This window comes from Ctenopharyngodon idella, chromosome 15 (assembly GCF_019924925.1).
Source record: "Ctenopharyngodon idella isolate HZGC_01 chromosome 15, HZGC01, whole genome shotgun sequence".
Taxonomy (NCBI): Eukaryota; Metazoa; Chordata; class Actinopteri; order Cypriniformes; family Xenocyprididae; genus Ctenopharyngodon; species Ctenopharyngodon idella.
In genome coordinates, this window is record NC_067234.1 from 21,276,033 (window position 1) to 21,294,086 (window position 18,054).

Consider the following 18,054-nt stretch of genomic DNA (forward strand, 5'->3'; position numbering starts at 1 on the left):
GGTTCAGACCCTACTCTGAAGTAGGAGCTAATTTAGTTCCCCCAAAAGGAGTTCCTAGAACTAAAATCGTACCTAACGCGGCAAAATTAGGGTACTTCAGCCAATAGTTCTAAGAACTATGAAAAGGTCCCTCTTTTGCGAAAGCCCCTAATGGTGACTATCAACTGTTTAGTTACCAATATTCTTCAAAATATCTTCTTTTGTGTTCAACACAACAAAGAAACTCATACACATTTAGAACAACATGAGGTTGAGTAAATGATGACATATTTTTCATTTTTGGGTGAACTATCCCTTAAAGGAACTTTGGTTTTGTCAATGACTCAACAAAACAAATGTGATCATCCAAGCGAAAAACCCCAGCAAACAAACACAACTAGTAATATATTTTTTTTGCAAACCTTTATTTCGCATAGTGATATATTTATTAGTTTATTAGTTTATTCTTTACAATCCAGAGAAATCTACTGAGGTGCATAGTTATGACAAGGGAATATGACAGATGTTTGTACAAAGGGAAATTTAGAGACAAAAGCTGTACATACATATATTTCTTAAAATTTTTTCTCTTTTTTCTGAGTACATGAAGTGTGTCTGTAAGCGTTTAAAGTGCTCAGTCAGAGCCGGTAATCACAAAACTATTATTCAAATGCTATTAATTCAGACCTTTTTACCTTTTGTTTAGCCAGTTCCTTTATAAACATACAGAAGAGAGAGTTAAAACGAAATGAACGTTCTCCTGGGTGCGCTGATGGGTGGTACAGCAGGGCTTGTGTTTAAGTAGCTTTGAAAGTTGTATCCTTTAGGCTGTTGTCTTGGATTACGTATAGGAATAAAATATCTTAAATTTGTCTAGTCTATTTAGTGCACAAAGAATACATGTGCACATCAGTAAAATATAAACTTTAAAACTCTACATATGTCCTTATACAATGGCTAGGTTTGGATTAGCATGCTAGCATACCACTAGTACTATTTTTACAGTATGCAATATGCGGTTCTCAAAATGCATGTAATTCCTACAACATTTGCTTACATTTTCAGTATGCATGTGTTGTTATTGTTAAAACTATTAAAAATCATTTACAGTAAATGAAACTGAAATAAAATAAAATATAAATATTATATGAAAAACTAAAACTTAAAAACAGTAATGTTGATTTGGCAAATAACTGAAATGAATTTACAGTAAACTGAAGTACTAAAACTGAAATAAAAATAAAGCTAATGTTTTTTAAAAAATAAAAATGACAACATTACTAAAATCTCAAATCAAAATGAAAATTGAAAATTAAATTAATTCAAAATTTAATAATAGTATATAAATAACAGTAAAATTGGTATCCCACAACGCACTGCACGCAACATGACCTTCCATTTCCAGTGGATTCCTGGATTATTTCTATTCATTTTTGCACAAAATTTGATTTAAAAATGAAAAATATAGATGATAACTGGATGCCATTTAGTGAAGTCATGTGACAACTGAAGCATAATGCATACTGTTTTGCATACTATTTAAAAAAAAGCATACAGTATTCAATGTATACTGCGCAGTATGCAGTAAGCAGTAAACTTATTTGCAGTGTTGGGGAAAGTTACTTTAAAAGGTAATGCATTACAATATTGTGTTACTCCCAAAAAAGTTACTTAGTTACTTTTTATGGAAACATTACATTACATTGCGTTACTTTTTCTCACCTGGTCTGGGCTGACTTGTTTGTTTTTTAATTAAAAAACCCTCAAATGTTCTATTTTTGGCAACTGTAAAAGCCCTTTCAGCCAAAAGTGAAATGAATAAGCCTCAGGCTAAAGGAAATGCAAATTCACGCCTGTCCAGTAGAGAGCAAACCTTTCAGCTGTGCTGACCCTATTGAAAGAAAGTTCAATACTCTTACTTCAGCAGTAAAAAAAAGAAGAAAAAAACCCCACAAATGTCATGTTTAACTAAACTACAGTAACCATCATGTTCAAACAGCGCACACAATGCTTCTGCAATTTCCTGATTTCTCTCAACATGGGGACAGAAGAGGTGTCAGTCAATGCATGGGAAAACAAAGTAACTTGCATTACTTATTTGAAAAAGTAACTCAGATATTTTGTTGTAAATTTAAAAGTAATGCGTTACTTTACTAGTTACTTGAAAAAGGTAATCTGATTTGAACTCGCGTTACCCCCAACACTGCTTATTTGCCATTCCAAACATAGCCAGTGTGACTGAAATATTGATTCATTTAAAAATGTTGGAAGTCTTAAAATCCACTAGAGGGAGACAGAGCGTCTTGGAATGTGTTGGAGCACATAGCAGTCCTCACACTCTCTTGGCTTGGCAGTGAGAGCGAGTCACCCAGGCAGTGAAATCCAGTTGTTGTTTTTTTGTTTTTGGAAATCCATTATTTTGTAAGTCTACTTTACAAAATCACAATCTGTTTCCGAATAGGATCAGATCATCAGATCGAAGAGCGCCAAACTCTCAAATGAATATAAGTACAAGAATTTTAAAACAGTGCAAGTGGTTTTGGACATCCCACGTACAGTAAGTAGAACAAATTCTCACTGCAAAATACAGAGGAAACATTGTGCATATAAAGCACATTTTATATTCCAAATCCCATATTTTCTTTCTACCGAGATCAAGCAGCCTGCCTGAAAATGTATATTTACCTTAGCTGTAAGTATGTGACATGCATTGTAGTTACATTTATACAGCTTTTCAGTGTAAAGAACTTGATAGCACATAATATTTTGGCCTGTGTGGATGAGTATGCCTATTTTATGATATAAATCAGACATTTCCCTTCAGTTTTCCCTGCTATAGCCCTTCAGATCCAGAGAGAGCCGCAGCTTGCATGACGTGTGCAGATTCATGGCTCAGTGCTGCACTGCAACACTGCAGCTATGCAGCCTGCTAAGACATTACTAACCGAACCCAGATTTGGCTGAGCTGAGACAACCATTTCAGCAGACATAAGCAGCCAAACCAAGAGCCTACATACAGTATCTGTGTGTCTATACAGCTACGCACTATACCAGTGGCTCTCAACTGTCTGCTAAACGGATCACAGGTCCGGTACTACTTTATATAAATACAAAATGGCTACAAAATAGCCAAATAATGAGGTTAGGTTAAAATTAGGAAGAAAAGAAAAATAATTTTGTGGTATTTTGACACATCTTTACCTGCCACTTGGTAGAAGCTAGTCAAATTAGACAGATTCTAACACCGACAGGTTATGTGACCTCGAAAACCGTGAACAAAACTACATTAAACACTGCATTTGGATTTTTGCAGTTCATGGAAATATGATTCTGAAGACATTATTGTTTACTTTTGTACAATAAGCATTATTTCTTATGCCGCTTGATGTCCAATGAAAAGCAAAATCAGTTGAGAACCACCATACTATACCAATCAATAAGTATCTGATTTAAATAAATGCAAAATAGTTATGAAAAAAAATACATATACAAAGTCACAAAAAAATGAGCAGAACAGGAATCGGGTTAACATAATAGCTTAAAATAGCTAAATAATAAAAATGAAGCTCTACTAAAGTCCATCCTTGGGAGCCTATACAGTCATGTTTTCTTTTTTTTTCTTTTTTTTTTTTTAATTTTCCTTTCTTTTTTTTTTTTTTACAGTATTGCTGATCTACGTAATCCCCTTGTTTATGTGATCGTTTAATCCACACTAGCTGAAAATGACAAAAGGCAACAAGCTGTAAGAAGCATAACATGTTAAAAAATTCAGCCATAAATGAATCAAAGAGGCCATGTGAACAGTTCAACAACAGTTAGGACAAGCTAATCACGTGACTGTACAGTGCATCTGACAGACAGAGCGGCACCAAACCCTTTCTCCAAATCATGGCTGATTTTGACACACATTTATGGACACAATTTAAAGGGATTAAATGAAAACTGGCAATAAATACTTGGATTTCATACCGCTCTGTCAAAAGCATCCCAAACAGTTGAGATTGCCAAAGCCCCTGATTTCTAAAAGAGAGTCAAGTGATTTGGAAGACTGCTAATATGTGCACATATAAGAGATACAACCATTCAAAGAGACAAATCATTCCTGTTCTGCTATTCTTAATATCACCACTGCAACTACATATTCAAATATTCTGCAATAAATTCTACATCGCTCTTCGACTCTACATATATAATGCGCATTCAAAACACGTAGCCTGTATCTTAATGAATAAAGTGCCCAGAAACAACCCCTCTGAACTTTGCCATAACTACAACCACTGCGTACATTCATCTTTGGGTTATGGCGGAAGACTAGTGAGGGTTTCATTGCATTTTTGCAGAGTAATCGCAAAGTGACATTCATCACATGTTATGAATTCGTCAAAACATTTATACTTAAACCAGATATGGATATGAGCGAGAACTGTGCATTTATGGGGTTTCCACTACAAAAGGCAAGAGCAAGACAAACAAAACAAGATGGAAGCAACAGTAAATCACCCACCATTCCACTAGCAGTTCTGATTTGGCACTTGAATCTTAAATAACTCCTGAAACATTTGGAAAACTGGCTTGTTTTGATAAACAGAATTCACTTTAACATCTAACTGAACAAGTATTTTCTGCCAATTTTGTGTTTTCTTGAATTAGCATCAAGCTAATCGGGTTTATGAGAAGATTTGAGAGGTTCACGCTAATGCTAGTCACATGTTAACTGTAATTAGCCATTTAGAGGCATGTGAGGTATTACAATGAATTATATTTTGTCACAAAAGTTTTTCACTTGATGATAGTATTCTTAGCATAGCATCTGTGAAGATTGGTGCAGTTCAACGCACAGAAGTTGCTAGATTGCTAGTTCAGATGGCGGAAGTCAACATTAGCAGTTAGCAACAATGGTGGTATCATGTCCTGTGGAGTTTGGATGGTATGATAAGCTTAACTACAGTGGCCCTTCATCCCTGTATGTCGGATACATACAAGATGAACTAGTAATGTTGTATACGACAAGCACAGATTGATCAGTCATGTTCAGATCACGTGAGGAAAGACAGGAAAACACGATTCGGAGAAATGGATACATAGTACACTAGATGTACTGTATAAAACGTTCACATGCATTAGGAAAAGTTATTGGTTATTTTTGTTGAAAGCAGCATCAGAAGATCATTCATTTTCTACAGGGAGTTGGTTTCTGGGGATTGTCTTTAAGGTGTTTTTTTTTTTTTTTCTTTTTTTTTTTTTTTATGTGAGCATTAATTTATTTATATAGCATTTGAAGGCTCCCAGGAAGCATGTGGAGCTTGAAGCGTTTACAGGCACCTGTGTTTTATCTAAAGCAGACAAAATGAAAGAGAAATTAATAGAATAAACTGTGCTTGGCTGGATCCTGGATGTACACCCCTTATCTGCATCTCTGGTAAGTCCTTTCCCCCCCCTTCTGACCCTTTAGACAACGCTTTTAGACATGAAAAATACTATACGCAACCTCATTTTCACACACGAAGTGTGTCAGAATACAATTTATAATGAACTGCAAGTTTGACTTGTATTATCAGCATTGCCACAAGGGGTGCTATTGCGTAGAGTGTGTTTCTGGCCTTCAGGTGCACTCACATCCTGCTCTTTATGACTCATAATCACTTGTAAAATTAGCGGGAGTGGTTAATAATCAGAATTGGTCAGCTGCTTGAATTGGTGGTAAACATATTCCAATTTCAAGAGGCACCCATGGTTTTATGCGTAAATTGTTTAGTATTTTTCCATAAAGGCGTTTGTGTTTGCTTTGTTACTGACTTGTCGGCTTGTGAGTGATTCCATCTCAGGATCATTTGAAATGCAGTGTGAAGATGTGTAAAGTTGCACTGGAAAAGTTTATCGCGAACATTTTGTTATGTGGGTCTTGTGCTGTCGAGCATTGAAAGGATATGGCAGTTTGTGAAGAAGGCAGTGTGTGTGTGCTGTGTCTCACAGACAAGATAGAGCAGAATGCAAGCACACCAAAGCGTCACCCATCCTCTGATTTCTGTAAGATAATGTTTTATACCGTTTCTGTCCAGCAAAGGGTGTGATCCAGCCTGCAGCACTTCGTATATATTTCCTCAAGCACAGTCTAAAATATATTTCATATATATTTTCACATATTTATATATAGCATTTTTCTCATGAGATAATTAGTAAAACTGTCCATTGTTATGACTTTCTTTCAATCTGTTATAATTATGCATGTATACATATGCTCATATATGTACACATACATGCTGTTTTCATGCCTTTGGTGTTGGTTTGCTGTCTGCTTTGGATCCCGGGAGGCCATTTTCTGTATTGTCATTCCCTGAAGAGCTCACAAGGCACTCTTTACTATAAGAAAGAGGAAAAAAGACACAGACATTGTAGGATCAATGACAATTAAGAGTGTCCATGACAAAGAAAAGGAAACTAACTTTGCCTTGACATAAAAATGTCAATTTATCTGATACTGTTTTAAGGTTTGGTCGCATTTACTGGTGTTCTGAGAATTTTTAATAGTCACGAGATTGGGAATTTTGCATGTGGACAAAATATTTCCCCATGTAAATTTCACAACTGGTTCAAGCTGATCACGTGGATTCGCCAAGCTGACGAACTGAAAGTTCACTTCTCTGTGAGCTGTGCTACACTATTGACAATAGACAATGGACCTTTTTTTTTGCTCATTTCCTGTTTTATGTTTTAAAAATTTAAACTACTTAATGAAGTTTTCTTTTCAAGAATTTTACTCTTTTAATGTGAATGTATTATTAAAGGGATAATTCACCCAAAAATGAAAATTATCCCATGATTTACTCACCCTCAAGCAATCCTAGGCATATATGACTATCTTCTTTCAGAATATGGATATTTTTCTTACAAAAACCCACCGCTTTGCTTCAAAAGGCCTTTATTAACCCACTGGAGTTGTATGGATTACTTTTATTATGGATGGATGCATTTTATTTTTGCTTTAAAATGTGGCTCCCCATTCACAATCATTATAAAGCTGGTAGGAGCAAGGATATTTTTAAATATATCTCCAATTGTGTTCGTCTGAAAAAAAAAAGAAAGTCATATGCACCTAGGATGGCTTGAGGGTGAGTAAATCATGGGATAATTTTCATTTTTTGATGAACTAACCCTTAAAGTGTGATTCAGGATTTTAATTAATTTTATTTCAGACAGAGGATATAGGGAAATGTTGTCCTGGGAGGGATGACTCCTATTGCCATTACCCAGAATGCCTTATTGACATTTACTCAAAATGACAGAATGATATTTATTGACATTTGCTCTGGTCTCACAGGGGTTTTATAACAGTCACCATGTCAAAGTCACCAGACGGGCACTGGACCCTAGTGGGTCGCTTCTGTTAGTGTGCAGCACACATGCCACCATTTACAGAGAACAGCAGGGAGGATGACTCTGCATATTTCTCCGTGATATTGCAAACCATTGCCCATTGTAAATGAAAATGATCTATCTATCTATCTATCTATCTATCTATCACATCCAAATGTCATCCCTTACAAGTGTGCTATTAGTATACTTCTTTTAAACTAAAAATAAGAAAATATACTCTTAGTCTACTTTTTATGTACTTCTCAGAAATTTACTTAAAGGATTAGTTCACTTTCAAATGAAAATTTTCCCAAGCTTTACTCACCCTCAAGCCATCCTAGGTGTATATGACTTCTTTCTGATGAACACAATCGGAGATATATTAATAAATATCCTGACGCATCCGAGCTTTATAATGGCAGTGAGCAGGATCAACGAGTATGAGCTGAAGAAAGTGCCTCCATCCACATCCATCCATCATAAAAAATACTCCACACGTCTCCGGAGGGGGTTAATAAAGGCTTTCTGAAGCAAAGCTATGCGTTTGTGTAAAAAAAAAAAAAAATCAATATTTAACAAGTTATGAAGTAAAACATCTAGCTTCCACCAGACCGCCTTCCGTATTATAAAGCTCGGATGCATCCGGATATTTATTAATATATCTCAGATTGTGTTCATCAGAAAGAAGAAAGTCATACACCTAGGATGGCTTGAGGGTGAGTAAAGCTTGGGGTAATTTTCATTTGAAAGTGAACTAATCCTTTAAAATTACACTCAAGTATACTAGTCTAAGTATATTTGGCCTGTATACTTGTACTCAATCTTTTGATTGAAATATACTTAAAAGTATAATTATGTATTCTAAGTATACTTGGCCTGTGGTTGTGCTTACTCTTTTATTTAAATATTTTTTGCACATAGTTTTACATACTGTCTTATAAACTTACATTGTTTCATAATATTGATTTATAAAGAAAACCGATATGTTTCTAATTCTGAGTGAAATTCTGAGTCCACTCATAGTGTTCATAAGAATTTATTTCAAATCTACTTAACTCTTTTCCCGCCATTGATGAAATTTTCTGGCAATCCATGTTTTCACTGTTATACTGTAGGGGGCACTATATTGCATCTTCTGAAAGTACAGAATCTCCAGATCAAAACACAGGTGAAGAAGAACCCGAAACAAACGATAGAAGCATTGCTTACGTGCATGTAATCTAACGCGATCATTAGACATTCAACAGCATATAAATTAAAACTGCCTAACATTACCGAATGAAATGTCGACCCAGGAAGAGGTACGGGACTCTGCAAGCTATGGGGTGTTGATGGAAGTGATACTATGTCTATGCTTTGATCATCGTTCTAAATCCCATCCGGACCTAGTCTTTGACAAAAACGTGATTTTCTCAGCTTTTTGTTCAAAATGTTTTTTTTAAAGCAGACGCTCTGTTCTTTCTTTTGATAAACTGAATGTTCAGATATTCATACAACAAAATATGGTAACACTTTATTTTAAGGTCTTTTAACTAGTTGCTTATTAGCATGCATGTTACTAGAATATTGGCTATTTATTAGTACTTATTAAGCACATATTAATACCTTATTCTGCATGACCTTATTCTACATTCTTAATCCTACCCAATACCTAAACTTAACAACTTCCTTACTAACTATTAATAAGCAGTAAATTATGAGTTTATTGAGTGAAAAGTCGTAGTTAGTAGTTTATATGTGTTCACTATACTAAAGTGTTACCCAAAATATTCTGGGGACCATGAAAGTTTTGTGAAAACGATCAAAAATGCTGGCGCTGGCTGGCAACTTTTTAAAAAACGCTGGCAGGGAAAGAGTTAAAGTACAGTTAGAGGTATATTTCAAGAATAAAAAATAATACCTAAATAGGAACATAGTTGTATACTTAAAGTGCAAAAATAATATAAATATAAATAGCAAACCTCAATGATGTTATCACCCATATAGAGTACCTCAGGGATGACGTGTTTCTGTAGGCAAAACCTGGAAGCAAGTTGGCATTTTAGGACTTCCGGTTCCATCGCCCTAAAGTCTATGAGTTTTTTGAATGGGTTTTTGTTAAATTGCCTGAAATAAGGTCTGTGGTTAACAAAGTCTCTAAATATTTATATAAAACTATTTATTTAAATATAAATAAAACACACCAGTTATAACCCGCTTGTGATTTTTTAAACCTTTATTGTGTCTTAAAAACGGCGGTTGCTAACAAATTGCTAAAACTACTTCCTTTGGTGGGGACTTTAGACGTCATCATGACAAACAGGACATTTGAACAGCATTTCTCATGAAAAAGTGGATAAATACTCATACACAACACAGATCATAATCAGCAAGCATGTTTTTAAATAAAGTTGTTTTTTAAATAAAGTTTGAGGAAGCTTGGTGGTGGTGACGTTGATCCACGACCATGGTGTGCTGTGGTCCGTTTATAGCCTACTGTTAGCTTTTTATATCTGACGACTTTATTTAGGCTTCAAAATGTATAAATGTTGTGTTAACTTGTAAAGATTATCTTGATAGACAAAATGTTTAAGTGTCATAACCCTTTGTTAAACACAGCTTATTTTTTGCGATTTTCCAAAAGTCTATGGGAAAAATACATTGGCTTTCGATCGAGGGAACCCGTGCGCCGCTAACTTCCGGGTTGGCCTACAAAAACACGTCATCCCTGAGGTACTCTATATACTCAGACAATTTTTTTTATTTGCCTATTTAAATCCAAACAGTGACTTTATTTTTTTTTTTTTTTTTTGGGCCGGGCAGTATACTTCAACTTTATTTGAGTACACTTAATTAAATGAACTTGAAGTATAGATATATGTAGGGATGTATGTAACACAACCAAGTAGAAAACAAGGGCAGGTTAAAATTCATTGATTAGGTTTTGAAAAACCATAAAAAGTAATGGAAGTTTCATTACTGTAGAGTTTTTGACAAGATTTTGATAAAACTGACTTACTTCTTCTCCTGGACCTTGTTTAGAACGGCAATGACTACAGCTTTCACCACCATTATGAGAATGATCAGGCCTATGACCCCTCCGAGCACGGACACAATGATTAAGGTCAATGTGTTGTCCACCACTTTCACTGCAAAAACAAACATGTGTCGAGATGTTTTGAGTGGTATCAATTTGTAAAAAATATCAAGGGGGATGGTGTGGTCATTGGGGGTTGCGGCTACTGTACCTTAAACATTTTTATTTATTGGTTTAAAGAGTAGTAAAATAGGCATTATTCATTAAATTATTTATATCATTGTAGGACTGGATGAGTGACCACCAGACTTGAGGAAACCGATTGCCTTAAATTTAGCAAGTAAATTAGCTCATCATTTTGAGTTGATAAAACATACTACCACTTAGTAAAGGTACCTAGAAGTTACTTGGAAAACTTGAGTATTGGTAACAATTTTACAAGTTGAGTACTTAATTCAGTCAACTTAAAGATTTAAGTAAACAAAAGATTTTTCCTAACAAGCTTTTGCCTGCTTGATTGCCTTAAATTTCTCAAGCATGTTGTACTTAAAGTTGTAAGTTGTTTATACAAAGACATGCAAAAAGTGTTGGACCGCATTAAACTGCAGATACTATTAAAATACTTCACAAATATTTGAAATTTAGCTGAATTAAAAAAAACAAAAAAACATCTACTTAACATACTAAAAAAATATCACTGTAATACAGTTACTTCCTTTTACATAAAGCAACATGCAGTATTTTAACAATTTTTGTAGGTCTTCTTCTGGACTGAAGCACAGGCTCTACTCTTTAACACAATGGTGACCCACAAAACTCTACAGAAACCTTTTAAATCCCAACAGAACATCAAACACTAACAGATCCCACAAGATCTCAGCAGAGGAGGATTAAACAACAAAAACAGCATTACCAGATTCCCTTATTACTAACCAGATCATTTTCATAAGTGCACAAAAATTGTTACTGAGAATTAACAGATGTATATGAATGATTTGTTGAAAATAATAAAGTTTGATGTCACCATCATGGTGAACAGTGTTTGCTTTAGTTGGGCTCTTGACCTTGACTTTTAATGTTAGTGATTCTCTGGCTGCTGTAATTCAGTGCTTATAAGACACTGTTGTAATATGAAATATTAGCTGAAATATAAGAATGTTCTATTGGATCTGTACTGATGATATCATCATCAAATAGCCACAGATTTCATCCTATGGTTTATAACTGATCAAAAGTATGGCTTATCATCAAACTCAATTAAAGTTTTTTTTTTTTTTTATAAACACTGAAACCATAGCAGAAGAATAAGCCCTGTTGAGATCATATTTTTTTTTTTTAAACATAGGTGATCCTGGACCACAAAACCAGTCATAAGGGTCAATTTATACATCATCTGAAAGCTGAATAAATAAGCTTTCTATTGATGTATGGTTTGTTAAGACAATATTTGGCTGAGATACAACTATTTGAAAATCTGGAATCTGAGGGTGCAAAAAAATCAAAATATTGAAAAAATCGCCTTTAAAAGTTGTCCAAATGAAGTCCTTAGCAATGCATATCCACTCACAAAAATACATTTTTGATATATTTACAGTAGAAAATTTACAAAATATCTTGATGGAACATGATCGTTACTTAATGTCCTAATAAATTTTTGACATAAAAGAAAAATCAATCATTTTGACCCATACAACGCTGGCTATTGCTATAAATATACCCGTGTGATTTATGATTAGTTTTGTATTGTTTATAACCACTAAAACTATAGTAGGAGACTGAGCCCTGTTGAGATCATATCTTTTTTTTCAAACATATTTGGCAAAAAAAACATTTTGAGCTACTACAATGTTTAGACAGAGACATCAAGAATCAGTGTACAAATCTCAACAACGGTGACATGCTTCATGCTGCAATGCATGCTGGGAGCCATCATAGTATAAAACTCATCCATGGCTCCCAGCATGCATTGCAGCATGAAGCATGTCACTGTTGTTGAGATTTATACGCTGATTCAGTAATGCTTCTGCTGAGTTTTGTGGGTCACCATTGTGTTGAAGAGTAGAGCCTGTGTTTCAGTTCAAAAGAAGATCTCCAAGAGTTGTTAATATGCTACGTGTTGGTTTTTTTAAAAGACAGTAACTGTATTGCAGTGGTTTATCAAGTACTTTAAGCAGATTTTTTTTTTTTTTTGGCTAAATTTCATATTAAAAGTATTTGGACAGTATCCCCAGTTTAATAAATACACTTTTTGTACTTTGAGTAAAACATGCTTGAGAAATGTAAGGCAGTTTCCACATGATGTGAACAAGATTTTTAAGTAAACTATTTTCTTTGAGTTTAGTGTACTTAAATCTTTAAGTTGACTGAACTAAGTACTCAATTTGTAAATTACAAATTACCAATCCTCAAGATTTCTAAGTACTCTCTACTATGTGGTAGTATGTTTCATCAATTTAAAATGATGAGCTAATTTACTTGCTAAATTTAAGGCAATCGGTTTCCTTACGGTTTTTTTTTAAATGTAAGCCCATCAGTTTGATTAAGCTTTCTTTGGGGGGGTGGCTTTACAGAGGGGATGCTTTTTGTCATTTTTTTCAACAGGGGCGATGCCATTGCCATTCCTCCGCATCCCCCCTCAAATCGAGCCTTGGGTATAACACAACGGGAAGAATCATAATATTGTTTAAAATACATAATACTTGAGGCCTTTTGAAACTTACATTCGTCCACCACATAAAGAGTGAAAATTGCACTATGGTTGCGTTCCTTCTCCTTAGGGTTGCGGGCGAAGCAGATGTACTCTCCCTGGTCCTCGAAGGTGACGTTGTGCAGTAAGATGGAGATGTTACTGTGCTTGCTGGAGCCGACAAACTCCACCCGCTCATGATAGATTTTCACGTTAGGTTCTACTCCTTCTGCTGGGATAGTGGCCTCACAAAGCTGAGGAAATAGATCACAGGAAATAAATTAATGTCAAAAACATCAAACTAAGTGCCATGTATTTATTTTTGCTTGAATTCAGTTTTCAAGATAGCCTATTTCTCAAAACATATATAGTTTTTTTTAAATTAGCCTAAGACTAAACGTGTGCCATCTTGTGTTTGTCAAGCGTTCATTTTCATAGTGATGAAATAATCATTTGTTTACAGATTTTTTTTTTTTACAATAGCTTGGACAAATTTCTCAATTAGGTCACTTTTTCAAAAATTTACACATAGTGAGAACAACAGCCGTCTATGTGGGGTGAAATGTGGACCATTTATCATTGCTTTGGCACAAAATGCATTCAGTGACCAATTCTTTCGAATTACAAGAGTTATTTTCTCACAAAACCATCACCAAAACTATAGGGCTTTTCAACTGCGCTTAACCCCAGGTTATCAAACACCGCTTTTAACCCCGGAAAAGGGAATGTAAGCTTTTAACCCGGGGTTATGAAACCCTGTTCCGGAGCAAGGTTAGCACCACTTTTGCGGTGCCAAACTTGTGCAGTGTAAAACAACTCGGTGTTAGAATGTTATGATTAGACACTTAGCAACGGCTAACCAATAGCGTGCATCATTCTTACATGCTTTACAGTCACAGAAACACTAAATTTGGTGTTTGAGGGGAAAAATGTCAAATGCTGACAGAAAACGCAACAATTTGAGTGAAGAAGAGACCGTTTCATTCGTACCTTTATAGTCCCATTCAGTAAAAACTCGATGAGGATGCGCAATGTTAGAGTCTAAACAGGTCGCGTCATGCGTTTATCCAATCAATGACACTGACAACGCAAATATGCAAATAAGAACATTAACCCAGGGTTAAGGGATGTACATTGTGAAACGTCAGCTTATGAATACCCAGGATTAATTGTTAACCCCAGGTAAATTACGAGCAGTGTGAAACGTGAAGCATGATAGGATTCAGTTTACCTGGGGTTTAGAATGACCCAGGGTGAACAAGACATTAATTTTCTATATTTCTACAGTAAAACCATATTAAAATATATTCCAAGTCTAAAAAAAAAAAGAAATGCTATCAAAACACAATTACATGTAACTAAACATGTGTTTAGTCTTTCTGTCATTACCATCTATATACAAAAGAGAGAGAGAGAAAAAAAATTTTTTTGTTCTGTAATATAAACTTTTGACAACTTTTGCTAGTGTTTTGAATCATGTATGGAGTGTCTTGGTAGTTTAAGTGTATTTTGAAAGTGAAAGCTGAAAGTTGGTTAGGAGCAGTGTGAAGAAAAAGTGGCCTAAGGTCTAAATGGGTTTTAGCAATTGTAAAAAAAAAACAGTTGAGAAACGTCTGAATGTCTCACCTTAACCATTGTCCCATTGTCCTTGAACTGCCAGTTGAAGTAAAGGTTTTTAATGCCGATGCAGCTGCTGTAAGTGCAGGGTAAGAGCACTGAACTTCCATTCATCACTTCTACGAAATGGACCTTCCCTGTATTCACCTCCAAAGCCTGAGCGTACCACACTCCTGAGAGACACAGAGGAGAGAGGAACATTGATTATCAAAACTCTTCATCCTAATACAAACAGTTACCAGTGATTAAGAGACACTAGAGGTGCATCGATTTTTGGTCAAGATCTTGTATTGATAACGCAAGAGTCGAGCATTTTGTAAAGTATACTCCAGCACATCCCAAAGATATGTCTTCTTCTTTTATATTATGTATTTACATATTATTAGACTTGTTTTACCATCACTTTTGATATTATTGTTTTTTCTCTCTTTTGTTTCAGATTTAATTCATTGTAATCCTTTGCCTAGTAAAAACACAGTAATGGATATAAATCTAGAGAGAGTGATAAAGAGGGGTAGTAACTGGTGACCTACAAGCTCTCGTTGTATCTCTAATTGTCAGCTGCTATTTAGCTTTCTTTTACAAAAGAAGTGACAAAATTATTCTTAAAACAGGATTTGTGTGTGACCGGCTTATTTTGCTGACCTGTAGATATCAAGAGAGCAGTTATGACAGAGACAATGAGCAGGACATTTGTGTCTTAACCTATGTGCTAATGGGTCAACAAGAGGCTTAACAGTTCATAAACATGTTGTATTCCCAATGAGAAAAAGCTATTCAGTATGACATGCAGAGTTATTTTCTGACCCAGCTCTGGTATTCATAGCATGTGTCTGAGAGCCATTGCGGGAAGGACTATTTTTAAATGCTTCCATCAGTGTTTAATTTCACAAGCATGACTCTGGTGTTAGCATGTAGCTAGGTTATCATTTTGATACTCTAAGCAGAAAAACACACAATGTTTTGGGGTGGAATTAGTCCTACACATTTTTGGAGATGGAACTATTTCATATCAATACTTTTTTGGTACTGTATAAGTGTAGTTGACTTGAAATTTCAAGTGGTTGTCCTGTGGTGTAACATGCTATAATTTATATTAAACATTTCCCAATTCTTCTATAGTTATATATGTGCAGTTTTTATGACCTCATAAGAATACACTAACAAAATTGATATTTGTTCTTTTAAAAATAAACTATTTAGAAACCAGGATCATTTTAAAAATCGAGAGAAACAGATCTTTGAGAGAAGGAACTTTAAGGAACTTCAGAAAGACATACACTTTCAATGATAAATATCATGTACATTATAATCTAAAATCTTAAACGTATTTTAAAGGGTTAGTTCACCCAAAAATGAAAATTCTGTCATTTATTACTCACCCTCATGCCGTTCCACACCCGTAAGACCTTTGTTAATCTTCGGAAAGCAAATTGAGATATTTTTGTTGAAATCCGATGGCTCTGTGAGGCTTACATAGGGAGCAATGACATTTCCTCTTTCAAGGTCCATAAAGGTACTAAAAACATATTTAAATCAGTTCATGTGAGTACAGTGGTTCAATAATATCTGAAGCTTCATGAAGCAGTGTTTTGAAATCAGCCACCACTAAATAGGTCTTTATTTTGTTTTTTTTTGGCGCACCAAAAATATTCTCGTCGCTTTATAATATTAATATTGAACCACTGTACTCACATGAACTGATTTAAATATGTTTTTAGTACCTTTATGGATCTTGAGAGAGGAAATGTCATTTCTGGCTATGGAGGCCTCACGGAGCCATCGGATTTCAACAAAAATATCTCAATTTGCTTTCCGAAGATTAACAAAGGTCTTACGGGTGTGGAACGGCATTTTCATTTTTGGGTGAACTAACCCTTTAACTATCCATAAATGTATGGTTATATTTAGGGGTGATATATCAGTACCATAGTTATTTTAATTGTACATGCACATTTTCTGTATTTTTACATTCATGTTGGTGTTTTATTTTTTTTAATGTATTATTCATTTATTAAGGGTATGCTATGTAACTCTTCCCCCCTTTTATTACTCAACAGGTGTTGAGCGGATTCATAAATAGTAATCAATGACACTCTTCACCGAGTGCTTACACAGATACACATGGATCCGAACTGGATGCAGTAAATGGGCCTGGATTCGAACACCACGCTCAGCACACAAAACAACTCACGTGGACAGAACAGCGCACGGCCCAAGCGAACTCGGAACGGCAGGTGCACAATGACAAGACAAGACATGGGGTGCTAGAGCTCTGTCACCAAACCAAGAATAAACAGAACGAAGTGACAGAACCCTGACACAACCAAAACAATGTTCTTCCGCAAAACGCATGCAGTTTGTTTTTTTAACCACTAGAGGGTCAAAAGTTACATAGTGTAACTTTAAATTAAAATAATGAAAATATGAATGAAATAAAATGAAAATATCGATATTGGCCAGAATTTTTATACGACTGCATCTGATATATTTTTAATTTTGCTCTTCCTAAGTTCTTCACAATATATCGTGGGATTGGTTTTACCATAAAGGATATCTCAGAAGATAATTTTTCTACCTTTAACCTGAGATAGATCGGAAAAGGCTTTGATGCCCAAAAACTTAAGGCCCGTTCACACCAAGAACAATAACTATAAAGATAACGATAAAGATATAGTTCTAAAAATCATTCTAAATATAAAAGAATAGCACTGTCCACACCACAGCTATAACGATATAGAGAAATTATATCATTGGGATCACTTTTAGAACCATTTTTTCCAGCTTTTGAAAGATAAAACACTGACAGCCAATCAGAATCCATTCTAATTTAAGGACTCGCGCATTTAAAATGGCAGATGACATTGCAGAGAAGTTAATCGCCGAGGTCCAGAAAAAGCCACCACTGTTTGACAAGTCAAACCTGCTTTTCAAGGATACTTTAAAGAAAATAGATATATGGATATATGGAAAACAATCGGTCATACCCTTGGAATAAATGGTGAGAAGTATTAACGATGAGATCATTATGCCAGGCTAGCAAACAGTGTAACATAAAATTACCTCAGGTATCCAGCGCTAGTTTCGACAACATTGTCCTGACTAGGCGTTTTTTTTTTTTATTCCACTATATTGACTTCGTCAGATAAATTCACTGTTTGATCAATTACACTAGCTATATTCACTCGAAACATAGCATGCTGAGGACATCTGCTGGTTAAAGCCGTGTAAATGCAACAAGAACAGCAAAATCATGTTGTACACACCTTGAAACCGCAGCACGTGAGCATAGAATAAACAGACAACTATCGTTAGTTAGTGTGAATGCAAATATAGTTATTGTTATAGTTATCTTTATAGTTATAATTCTTGGTGTGAACAGGCCCTTAGGAAGGCAGTAGAG

At 35.0% G+C, this 18,054-nt stretch overlaps 1 protein-coding gene across 2 annotated transcripts in view; it reads right to left on the bottom strand.

The window, feature by feature from the left end:
• Positions 1 to 385: 385 nt before the first annotated feature.
• scn4ba (sodium channel, voltage-gated, type IV, beta a) overlaps positions 386 to 18,054 on the bottom strand; it is a 34,654-nt gene continuing 16,985 nt past the window's right edge. Inside the window, exons 2-6 of one of the 2 annotated variants that reach the window (XM_051862234.1) lie at positions 14,661 to 14,824; positions 13,069 to 13,288; positions 10,331 to 10,460; positions 8,389 to 8,467; positions 386 to 6,339 (exon numbers count right to left, since the gene is read on the bottom strand). In XM_051862234.1, the coding sequence (XP_051718194.1) occupies positions 8,437 to 8,467; positions 10,331 to 10,460; positions 13,069 to 13,288; positions 14,661 to 14,824 (545 nt within the window). In that variant the 3' untranslated portion in view covers positions 386 to 6,339; positions 8,389 to 8,436. The remainder of the gene's footprint in view (positions 6,340 to 8,388; positions 8,468 to 10,330; positions 10,461 to 13,068; positions 13,289 to 14,660; positions 14,825 to 18,054) is intronic. The other variant, XM_051862233.1, reaches the window with a different exon arrangement.